This window comes from Erigeron canadensis, chromosome 7 (assembly GCF_010389155.1).
Source record: "Erigeron canadensis isolate Cc75 chromosome 7, C_canadensis_v1, whole genome shotgun sequence".
Taxonomy (NCBI): domain Eukaryota; kingdom Viridiplantae; phylum Streptophyta; class Magnoliopsida; order Asterales; family Asteraceae; genus Erigeron; species Erigeron canadensis.
In genome coordinates this window covers 10,630,498-10,643,194 of record NC_057767.1, presented here as the reverse complement: position 1 = coordinate 10,643,194, position 12,697 = coordinate 10,630,498, and the positions used below count along the sequence as shown (strand labels likewise).

The 12,697-nt window shown below is 34.8% G+C and overlaps 1 protein-coding gene across 2 annotated transcripts; it reads left to right on the top strand.

Annotated features, from left to right (window-relative positions):
* The first annotated feature begins 5,210 nt into the window (after window positions 1–5,210).
* Window positions 5,211–12,549, top strand: LOC122607788 (protein ACCUMULATION AND REPLICATION OF CHLOROPLASTS 6, chloroplastic). 2 transcript variants are annotated; one of them, XM_043780836.1, is made up of 6 exons: window positions 5,211–5,771; window positions 7,193–7,417; window positions 7,696–7,956; window positions 8,311–9,259; window positions 9,785–9,918; window positions 12,020–12,549. In XM_043780836.1, the coding sequence occupies exons 1-6, from the start codon at window positions 5,253–5,255 to the stop codon at window positions 12,308–12,310; spliced, it is 2,379 nt and encodes a 792-aa protein (XP_043636771.1). In that variant the 5' UTR covers window positions 5,211–5,252; the 3' UTR covers window positions 12,311–12,549. The 2 variants fall into 2 exon arrangements, with proteins under 2 accessions (XP_043636771.1, XP_043636772.1); XM_043780837.1 differs by lacking the exon at window positions 12,020–12,549 and having other exon boundaries at window positions 8,311–9,255; window positions 9,785–9,883.
* Window positions 12,550–12,697: the final 148 nt, after the last annotated feature.

Sequence of the window (12,697 nt, the reverse complement as noted above, 5' to 3'; positions counted from 1 at the left end):
CACAAACTATAAAGAAAAGAAGAAGAGATGAAGAAATATGAAGATAGGTGGTGGTTTGTGGCGGCGACCGGTTGGTGGTTTGTGGTGGTGGATGGTGGCCGATCTAGAGAGAAAAGTGAGGAGGGGGGCGGCTGTGAGAGGAAGAGAGAAGAGAGGAAGTGTGTGTCAAAAATGGTGTGGGAGGAAAAATGGGAGGCTAGGGTTGCGATTTTAGGGTTTGTTTATTCCTTTCCTTCCTTTGACCGAGTTTGACCAGCTTGACCTTTTAAAATCTCATTTGACTCGACAATTCAAGAAGACTCGTGACCCGTAAATTTATTTTGTCGTCATATTTAAACGTAACTTTTTAATAGCTTTCTAACGGATATAAACATGTCTATTTTTACTTATTAAATCTTTAATTGATTTCATTTTAAGTATTTTACTAAATTTGGCATTTTCACAAGACAACTAGTATTCCTCCTGTTCTCGAGTCCACGTACAATTTTTCTAAACTCTAAATGCTTATAGAGCCTAAATAGAACATAAATCCATTTATTCCATTAATAAAGTCTTAAAGTCTAACGACGTACATAAACAAAACGAACTAAAAATGACCGGAAATTGTTTCGGAAAGGACGCTCAGATGACGGTTGTCACACGGTCACACGTTGACCGACCAATGCACTTGGGCAGAATCGTTCCACGACAACTGCGGAGAAGGCAAATCAACGTGGGAAGTGAAATGCCCAGAACACGACAAGTGGTGGGGCAATGAAACGGCTCACCGTGGATTAGGAAAAATGTCAATCAAAGATGATGAAGAGTAATCGTAGCTTTATTTTATCTATTTCGTGTTTTAATCATGTATGTATTTTTCAATTATGTATTGTAATGTTTAATTTTAAATAAATGTTGAATTATTAACATTTTGTTTAAATATAAAATAAAATAGAATAAAAGTGTGGAAGAGGGGTTATAGGGAGTGACTAGATTTTTATCCCACGAAAAACGCGGGTAAGTTTTAAAAAATCGTTTTTAGTAAATTAATATAAAATTCAATTATTCATAAAAAAGTAATTAGTTTGAAAGTTTAGTATCTTAGATAAAAAGCGATTGACCTAATAATTACATAATTAGTAATTAGGTTAAAAATGTATATTCAAATTTGCCCAACCCGACCCAACTGTTCTCTACCCATACTTAAAGAGCCGTTATCCAAACTTCTAACTCCACTCATTTTTAACCATATTTTGCCACTATCCTCACTTTTCAAATTTGCCAAATACCAACACTATATAACCAATTCTCTTTCCCATTACCACTTTCACCACTATTATCATACAAATTGAGTGACCGGGTCGGAAAAAACTTTCCTGAACACATACTTCATGAACCAAATCAAATACAATGGTAATTACCTAATCAAATACAATGGTAATAAAATAGTAAGACACACTTCAAAATCTTATTGCTAATGCTCAATAAAATGCTTGCAATGGCAAGTTTATAGGTCGTTGATGTCAGATTACTTTTTTCCTTCACTTCAAAGGTACAAAATTATACTCTGTGTCTAAAATGACCAAGCAAGACTACATATAAAGTCCCAGGTGATGGTTTCTTGCTGCAAGTCAACAATAGTTCTCTTTTATTGCTGCAACTTCAACATAACTTCACTTTTTTCTCAAATGTCAATCCATTTTTCAACAGCTCAAAACTAAGAACACATGTACCACTAACAATATTAAGAAAAAATAGTCTAACCTGTAACTAAGTATCTTCTACTCCTAGAGGAGGTGGAAAAAATGGCAAGTGTATATTGTCAAGTGTCAAGCCTTCCTTGACTCTGGCAGGGTAGAGTTCTCTTGCATCAGACCATTTGTCAAAGAATATTTGAAGGATTTACCTACATTCTATTTAATAAAATGAGTATATTATCATATGACTCACTATTTTAAAGTTTATATGATCTATATCCTTGAGTTTATGTCCCTTAATCCCATGGTCAAAAACACTTCCGATAACGTTATACACTTGAAAACAATGGAAAACGATCATCCTTTTTGCCTGCCACATTAGCAAACAATAAAAAAAGAAAACTTCAATCTTGTCCAATACAACTTTGCAATACATAAATCCATTACCTAATGCAAATCTCAAGGAGTTTCCTGTCGTCCACCGGGTCTTCAGCTTGTTCACTGGATGTTGGTTCGTGTCTGTAAAAAAAACTGAGTTTTCAGCAGATGGCAAGTTTTCAGATCTTCATCTATTTAATTTGTTGAAGATAACTTATTGTACAACAAAAAGCAAAGCCGCTTTAAATATTCAGTCGGATATAGTTGGTGCTAATCAAAAGGACAATAAGGATACAAGTACTTGACTTATATTTTTGGATAAACCATTCAAAGAAGCTATCCTGTTGGAAAAGATCAAGAGATTCAAAGGCGGATAGAACACAAATTTTAACTTATCAACCTCATAAGACTAAAACTGTAAAAATTGTTCTAATATTATCTAGATTCCGTATCTCTTATAGCATAAACTTTAGTAATCCCACAAGTTCCTTTAGTTGTTATTCGTGTCTTACTTCCTGCACTTTGACCATCACTTCAAGCTTATGATCCAACTTTAACCCAACAAATTGCAATGCCTTCTCATTGTAGCAGGCAATTTTGATGAGAGAAAGTACAAGGAATTCAATTAATCATTCTCGACAAACACACAAAGATAAAGTATATTTACCTTGCTTAACTCTAAAAAATAAAGCTACTGACCAAACATAGTTGGATTATTATCACACACCAATGCATATCTTGTTGGCCAAATTCAACTTCACTAACTAATAAGCAATCTTAGTGGATGCCAAATAATAAGAAGATGACAAAGAATGATCAGGAAATCCACATTTACATTGTGAACAAATGTGGATGAATTTGCCTATGTAAGTCATGGTCACTAAGCCTTTCTTCTGCAATATGCAAAAAGACCACATGATATTAGGACTCCGGATTCTTTAATCATCTTCAATACATGAACCATCTTGAATAGCTTATTTACCCTTCCAAATCATGTTTTGCACTAAATGATACCCATAAACATATCCACAATCAACCCCTCCTTGAAAAACACCAACCGCCACTTTCAAATTCTAAATCACTAATTGTCTAATATCTTAACAAATACACCAAAAATGTGATAAATTCTCAGATATAAACAAATCATGATGATAAAGAGTAGTAAAGAATATAACCAACATATGATATATTCTCAGATATAAACAAATCATTATGAAATTGGAAACATGAATAAAAACTTTGATTATTAAGAAAAAGATCTCATAAGGAAGTAATTACCAGATCTTGACATTATATCATCAGGTGACTTGGCATTACCGCAGAGCTAACAGCCGATGCCAGATGGTCACGCTCCGCACCCATTGCCTCTGCAGCTTCCACACATTGTGCTGCAACTAAAGTAGCGGCAGATGCTACTGCCAAGTCGGTTTTCATCATCTCTTCATCCTTTCTATTTTCTACTGAGGCAGCATTGCCGGCTGCAATTGCAGCAACTACAACAGCAACACCAGCAACCTATACAGTTGCATGTAATTGTGCATTATGAACTCTCGTTTCCTCTTTCTTCTTCTCTTTTCTGTCCTTCAACCACCTTCCCACAGTTTTACCTCCACCACCAGTAGCTGATGCGGCACTGGTGGCTCCACCTATAACAATGTTGACCTAACAAATCACAAACAATATTAACCCCAACTATTACAATGATGACTACTTATATTAGTACTATGGAATTCAAAATACAGTTGACTTTATCTACTAATTCTAAAAACCTTGAACACGCTATCCACAAAAATTCAAACCTAAATTCAGAACCTTGAACACACAATCCACTAAAATTCAAACAAAGATTTCACACTGATTGAATGTTATTTTACATACCAATTAACACTATTTTTATAAATCAAACCAATAATAATACCAAGTTTAATTAGTCATACCTGAAAACCATCTGTTGAGTTTCTTAACAGCAACCACAGTGGGACCACCTTTGCCATCAAAAGCTCATAAATATCAAACTGAAATTAACATAAAGCAAAAAAAAAAAACAAAAACAAAAACAAAAAAAAACAAAATTAGGTTAAAGATCAAAAACAAATCTGTCAATCAAAACACACAATATCAAATTTCATAACCCAAAATTTCAAAAACAAACCAAAGTGTACAAACTAAGAAAGATCAAAAATAGCACATACCATCCATACCAGCCTCTATTCTCCACATCCGGGTCCCTGCTCGTGTGATAAAATTTCAAGAAGGTCCATCACTTACTATTCATAATCTTAACTTAGTTACTGTTACTGATCATTGCTAATCAATTAAATTGGTTTTTTGTTTTACAAAAAAAATCGATTTTGCATATATATGATCATGACCCATTCAATCAAAGTATACATATACCTTGATAATAGGCTTTTCAATGGATGAAGAACATCAAGATGATGATATATCTTTCCTTGTCCGGCCTAAATTTTTTTGTTTATCTCCAGAAGCCATCAGCAATAAACACCGTAATCATCATCATCATCATCATCATCATATCCATTAATCTATGATAGTTTAATCTCATGTAAATGAAAATTTGTAGATTTGATTTTAGAGTGAGAAATATGAAAATCTCTAGATCTAATGATTATAAAACTTTTTTAGTCTTTCTCCCTCTTTTTTCCCTTTACTCTCTTTCCTCCCACTTTCAAATTTTCCCTCTACTAATCTTTCATCCCACCTTCAGAATTCAAAATTTAAAAGGCCATGCCACCTTGACACCTAGCCACCATACTCCCGCCAAAGGCATTATTTGAAAACCTGCCTTTTTTTCCCCTTCTCAAACATGCCCCACACACACCAAATACACCATAAAATACATAGCACTTGACATTATACTTTCAATGTGGAAGACTTGTTTGCTTGACAACACACAATTGTGATGTCACTCGATAAGTCTCCTTTAGTATGAAAGGGGTGATTGTGGAAGAGGTGGATGAAAAGAAAAAAAAGCTGATATAGCAGTGTGAAAGAGGTGTAGAAGAGGTAAAGATGAGGTACCTATAGGGAGAGTCCTACTCCTACTCCTACTGGTTTAAAAAAAACATGAAAAACGACACTTTCTAATTTCTATACAAATATCTATCTCTATAGTCCTCGCTACTCCAAAAACAAACAAAAAAAAGACATTTTCACATTCTCATTTCCATTTCTCCAATGGAATCCCTAACTCCTTTCCATCTCGGCGTTTACATCACCCCATTTCCACCGTCATCAAACCCTAAAAAACACCACCACTTACTTAAACCAACCTCCGCCGTGAACAACGGCACCACCACCACTTTCTCCGCCAGCAAATGGGCCAACCGTCTTTTCTCCGACTTCCAATTCCCTCCAACCACAACCAACCCCACCGACTCACCACCCACTTCACCTCTCCAATACCCTCCTCCCAACTCCATATCCGACCGCCACGTGGCAATGCCCATTGATTTCTATAAAGTTTTGTCAGCTGAACCCCATTTTTTAAGTGATGGAATTAGAAGATGTTATGAAACTAAAACCCTTAAACAATTGCCTCAATACGGGTATAGCGACGAGGCGTTGATTAGTCGACGACAGATATTGATGGCGGCGTGTGAGACGTTGAGTAATCCTCGGACAAAACGAGAGTATAATCAAGGACTTGTTGATGATGAGTTTGATACCATACTTACTGATGTTCCTTGGGACAATGTATGTACATATATATTTGTATTAGCATATCTTATGGATTTTGCTTAACATGTTTATACTTTAGATACACATAGATACATATATATTATTGTACATTAGGAATAACATGCTATACTGTTTTGTGTTTTCGTACTCTTGTATGGAAATTCTTGGAAAGGAAAAAGTAACGCAATTGTAAGGGTTACCTAATCTAGTTTTTGAATTTGGGATACGTTGATTATGTTGAGTGATAAGTTTCGTGTAAATATCTTTAGGGAAGCCTAAACTGCCTTTTAATCGCGTGAAGGTTGAAGTTTTATATGTTTTGTGTTTTTGTATTTTCAAAGGGAAATTTTAGAAACGGTAACATAATCACACAAATTTTTTAGTTAGGGGAACCATATATGATTTTGAAGAAAATTGGATTGATTATAAGGTCACTTTTAGTTTAAAAAAGGGATATAATGTGAAAGACTCTAGAAAAAGATTACATAATAACTAAGATTTTATAAATAAGCAAAACAAATATGCTGTCCAAGAAAAGGTATAATTTATCGATATATATATATAATATATGTAGTGAAGTTGGAAGTATGCTTTCTATTTGGCTCAAAAAATCATTTATGGTTACCGTGATTACAAAATTTGTGTAATTATGTTACCTTTTTTAATGAAATTCTCGTTTTTGAAACAGTGAAAATTCTTCTTGGCACTTTAGTAGCAGTTAAGTGTTTTAGCTAAGAGAATCTGATTAAGTTGAGTGGCTATTTTCAAGTAAACATCGTTAAACCTAGCTAACGATAAATCATAGCGATAATGCACCTTTTCTAATGTTAGTTTCTATAAACAAATGGGTGATCAACTATTCTAAGATGTTGAAGTTGGGTGTTAATAATAAATTAAATTTGATTTCTTTTTAAAATCTAGGAATATTATTAATGATTACGTTAAGAAAGAATGACAAACAATAGTGTCGGACTTTCCGAGCAATTTTCTAGTTTTCCTTTTATACTGAAATTGGTTGCATATATTGAGCGTTCATGAGCTTCGTGGCATGCAAGCGTTCATGAGCTTAGTGGCATGCATAGTGTCCAATCTCACAAACCTTCAAAAATGATCTTTTAAGTTTTACATTCATTGTGCTCTTCAATGGTAGCTTTAAAATTGACATCTAGCGCTGCAAATGGGTTTTTGTCACTGTGTAATAATGTACAAGAGTTTACATTTATTATAGAATCTTCTACCGAAATAAAATATATTTCTGGAAAGTGTTCTGATCATTAAAGTTGCGACTATGCAGAATTGTATATGAAATATACCCAAACTAAATATATTCAATTTTCGGTTTTTTAAAAACGAGATTTTAATTACTAGCTAGTCCTGATTGTGGTTTTTAAATAACGAGATTGATTAAGAATAAATTGCGGCTAAAACTTGTTTAGGTTCCTGGAGCCTTGTGCGTGTTGCAAGAAAGTGGAGAGGATGAAGTTGTCCTTCAAATTGGTGAGAGTTTACTGAAAGAGAGGCTACCTAAGTCGTTCAAGCAGGATGTTGTGTTAGCAATGGCACTCTCATATGTTGAAATCTCAAGGGACACTATGGCCATGTCTCCTCCTGATTATATTAAGGGTTGTGAGTTGCTAGAGAGGGCGCTAAAGTTGTTACAGGTAAGACTTTTAATTAACAGTTCTCGTGTGGATCTAATCTGAATAAACATTTTTTGTAATAAATTTTTTTAAATTTGTTTGTCCTCTTAGAAATTTGGAATGTTGTATTTTTATAAAAGTCAGTTTACTTTCTTCTGTGTTTACAAAATGAAAAACCAGATGTTTTATTTTTTGACACATCAGCTTGAGATAGAAGGTATTTTAAGTTCTTAAAACTCTGTGATCAGTATTGTGTGCTCGAAAATTATTTGGTTCTTATATATATTTCTGCCACTCAGGAAGAAGGTGCAAGCAGTCTTGCACCAGATTTACAAGCACAAATTGATGAAACATTGGAAGAGATAAACCCACGTTATGTGCTGGAGCTTTTGGCTTTGCCTCTCGATGATGAGCACCGAGCAAAAAGAACAGAAGGTCTTCAAGGTGTGCGTAACATTTTATGGGCTGTTGGAGGTGGTGGTGCCGCAGCTGTTCCCGGAGGATTCACGCGTGAAGATTTCATGAATGAAGCTTTTTTACGAATGACTGCATCAGAGCAGGTTAGCCCTTTGATGTACTTTGTTTTATCCCCTTCAATTTCTGACGTCTTATTCAAATAGTGGGGGCAATGTCGACCCCTTAAAATCTATAATGAGATCAATCAAGTATTTCTGAAATCTTTCTTTTAAAAAGTTAGTAATAAAACAATCTAACTTTATGTTTGACACACTACGTATTCTTGAAAAGGTAAAATTACCCAGACATACCTAAACCAAAAACTGTGTGCTTTGACCTTTACCCCATCCACTCTACCCACCCATCTCCAGACCTTTTACAAATGATTGACTCCCAGTTTTGATGGTCTTTGTTCTGTATTCATGTTTCTGATTCTTGTTTTTACCTTTTCATTTAAGGTTGAACTTTTTGCTGCCACACCAGATAACATACCAGCAGAAAGTTTTGAAGTTTATGGAGTTGCTTTAGCACTTGTTACCCGAGCTTTTATGGGTAAACAGCCTCATCATATTAAAGATGCTAACAACTTATTCCTACAACTTCAACAAATCAAAGTAACATCCTTGGGTAATCCATCTCTCATGTACAACGTAAGAGAAAACCGTGATGTAGACTTTGCATTAGAGCGGGGTCTCTGCTCACTTCTTGTTGGGGAAGTTGATGAATGTCGTTCATGGTTAGGTTTAAACGATGAGAACTCACCATACAGAGATCCATCTATTGCTACATTTGTCATGGAAAATTCTAGAGATGATCCCGAGAACGATCTCCTTCCTGGTCTCTGTAAGTTATTGGAAACATGGTTGATGGAGGTGGTTTTTCCTAGATTTAGAGAGACAACTGATGTCCAGTTTAAGCTTGGTGATTACTATGATGATCCTGTTGTACTGAGATATTTAGAACGGTTAGAGGGAGTTGGTGGTTCACCGCTGGCAGCAGCAGCTGCTATTGCTAGGATTGGTGCTGAAGCTACTGCAGTTCTTGACAGTGTAAAAGTCAGTGCAATTCAGGCTTTACAGAAGGTCTTTCCTGTTGGACAGGAGTCACAGAGTGTCAGACGTAATGATAAAAGCGAGTTTGGTGATTCTTTTGTGGTTAAAACTGAGTTTGACAATGGAGGTGTGGTTGCTGATATAGTTGATGTTCCTGCGGAAAGTCCTTTAAATGAGAATGAAGAACAAGAACTGATTACTAACCGGATAAAAGATTTGGCTGTCAAGATCATGGCTGGCGGTGTGCTTGTCGGATTTATGACTTTCGCGGTGTTGAAACTTATGCCGGCCAAGAGAGTATCTACCCCCCTTAAAGAAATTGGTTCTGCTATTGCTTCAGATGTCATCAATGTGGGTATGATATATAAAAAACATGTTAAACTGTGTTTTGTATAATGAAACACTTACAATTAGCATTTTATTTAATCAGTAGTTGTTATTATTCTTTCTGATGTTGTATTTGGTAGGAACCACCACACACCTAATTATTTAGAAGTCATCCATTAAATACAGAGTTAGCAAGTTGGATGGGTCAGGCTGAGTAACAGGATTGGGTTGAAACGGGTCAGTTTAACTGGGTGGAATGGGCGGGTCATGTTTAATTGTTAACAGTTTTCTCAAAAACAGTATTATTGCTTTATCAAAATCTTTGGGTAACATAATTTAGGAGGTTATATGTGTTTTGACGTGTTCCCTTTTTATGTAATGTTTAGATTTGATTCATTCGAGACAAGTAAATTGCTCTAATTGTCACCTCTAATAAAAGTAGTGGATTATCAGTGTTCATATTAAACCACTTTTTGTTTTGAAATCTTTCAACCATCTATGACTTGTTCAGTTGTTTTGCTAAGCTCACCTATCTTTCATTCTTTACTTACAGGGGACTCTATAGCTGAAGACACTGAAGAAATACCTAGAATGGATGCAAGATTTGCCGAAAGTCTAGTTCGCAAGTGGCAAAGCATAAAATCTCAGGCTCTTGGACCTGATCATTGCTACACAAAATTGTCAGAGGTCAGAATGTTTTACCGCTTATTTTTATTTAACTACCAAGTCTCTTTGATCTTTTAGAAACAATTAGACTCATCTTTAACAAGTGGGTCCAAATTGCCACATCTAGTTGTCTAGGAACTGTTTATTCATTGCTTATATAATTTCATGAAAAGTTTGAACATATTTGTATTTATATACACTTTTAAACATAAACTGCTGTTAGCACCAGAGCATCCAACTCTCATAATGCCATAATGGTTTCTTGAATATACAATCTAGTGTCCCAGATAGTTGAATCTTAAAAAATGCTTAAATAGGATTAAGTTCCATGGTAAATTTCATAAACCTGCTGGTTTTCTACGATTATAGTTCTTCTTCACTTGCTATAGTGAATGCGTTCATGCATTAGAAAACTTGTACTAATCAGGCCATAAATTTCAAGGAAATCGATTGTCTGTTTGTCGATCATCTATAACTGTCGAATCATTACTATCAATTCATTAGTAAAGTGATAATAATGGTCCTAATTTTAGTACCTCATATGCCTAACATTAATCTAATGCACACTCGGCAATATATCATCTATTAAGATAAGGGCCCATTCTCTTCCACTCTCATAGTCTCATGGATGATTGTAGGTATATAAGGTAGTACTATAGTAGGCTTTAACATATATGCAAGAGTTAATTATTTAAATGGTACCTAACGTTTGCGCGATATTGCTGGTTTGATACCTTTCCTTTCAAAATTACGCAGATCATACCTAACGTTTTTTAATTAGTTAAATGGTACCTAACGTTTGCACGATATTGTTGGTTTCATACCTAATGTTTAGTTATTATTTTTTTTGTTATTTTTTTTCGAAAAGTGAATTTCGCTTGAAACTTCGTGTCACGATAGGTCTAACATATGTTGTCTTTTTTTACCCTAACGACAATGTATGCTAGACATCCTGCTGTCGAATCGCGACACGAAGCTTAAAACAATGTTTTAAATACCGGCTGGTATTTATAGTATTCCCGGTATTACCGTTGCGGTATTTCCGATATTTTTAAAAAAGAAAGTTTGAAATTTTTTTAAAATTATTTTTATGATACTTTATTGCTTTTTTTTGGTTATTTGTGAACTTTAAAACTTATATGTTTTTATGAATTACCTATTTGGTATTATTTTTGAGTGGATTATAAGTGCATTTTTTACTATTTTCGTTAAATTGTAACACGTTTTGGAGAATTTTTATAAAAAAAAAAAAATTAAAAATAGTTGTAACGGCCAGTATTTCGAGTAATATTGATAATACCATAAGTTTTTCCACACCGGTATGATTAAAATATCGGTTTTTAATACATTGGCTTAAAGCGAAATTCACCTTTCAAAATAAAAATAATACAAAAAAATAATTAAAAAATTAATAAGTAAACATTAGGTATGAAACCGGCAATATCGTGTAAACGTTAGGTACCATTTAAGTAATTAAGAAACGCGATGTTACATTTTTACCCCTCACGTGCAAGTCACGTGGGTTGGGGAAGGGGGGGGGGGGGGTTAACGGCCATCAACGACGTTTGGTTCCAGTATGGTCCGAGTGGAGTTTTAGTCTTTTAGAAACGTTAGTCGTTAGGTATGATCCGCGTAATTTCGAAAGGAAAGGTATCAAAACCAGCAATATCGCACAAACGTTAGGTACCGTTTAAGTAACTAACTCTTTATCCAATGATAACGGACCACTCAGTAATTTACTTTAGTTCCATTCCAAACAAGGTACTCTATAGGTATAGGAGAGGTTAAGGACTTAGGGGTAATTGCTTTGCTTACTTCTAGAAACAGCAATACGGGCGGATCGGTAACAGGTTAAAATAAAGTCTGGTTGATACGGGGCATTTTTTAGTATAGGATCAAATGCAACGGGACTGGTTGGGTGCAAACACTTCTTTGTTCATTTACTAATGAGTAAGTTAGTTGCTTAGTGCACTAGTTATGGCTATAAATACAACATTATTACAAATATAATGGTAAATCAGTTAACCAGTTTGACCTTTTCTTCATCTTTTTCATGACCATTTGGCATTTGACCTGATTGAACTAAACTCTGATCAGAGTTGGCAATTTTCAAACTTTGCAGGTGTTGGAAGGTCAAATGCTCAAGATATGGCTCGAAAGAGCAACAGAAATTGCTCAGCATGGATGGTTCTGGGACTACACTTTGCTAAACATTACCATTGATAGTGTTACCATTTCACTTGATGGGCATTTAGCCGTTGTGGAAGCAACCCTTGAAGAGTCTGCTAAGTTGACCGATTTGGCCCACCCAGAACATAATGACTCATACAATTCAACCTACACAACACGTTATGAGATGTCATATGCCAAATCAGGATGGAAAATCACAAAGGGAGCTGTCCTTAAATCATAGTCTGCAACTACATACCGTGTAACTTTTTCTCTCCCTCTCTCTTTCTGTATTTTCATTTTTAGATCAATCAGCAATAGAAAGATATGTTGCTCTATCATATCCATCACAAGTGTGCTAGGCGCTGCTCAACAAATTAGAAGTTTGTATAGTTAGAGGTGGTTTGTATGTGTCTTAAAAATGGTTCTTATATTATTGTGATTTCAAGTTATAATAACCAAATTTAAATTTTTTGATCAACATATCTATTGTTTCTCATTTTCAGATCATTTAGGGAACACATGTGCATATATCATTATTAATTAATTACATATTCCTAACAATAGAAACATATTAAAGGTATTTTCTAGAGTTAGCAGTGTTGTGGTAATTATATATCATAATCACTTT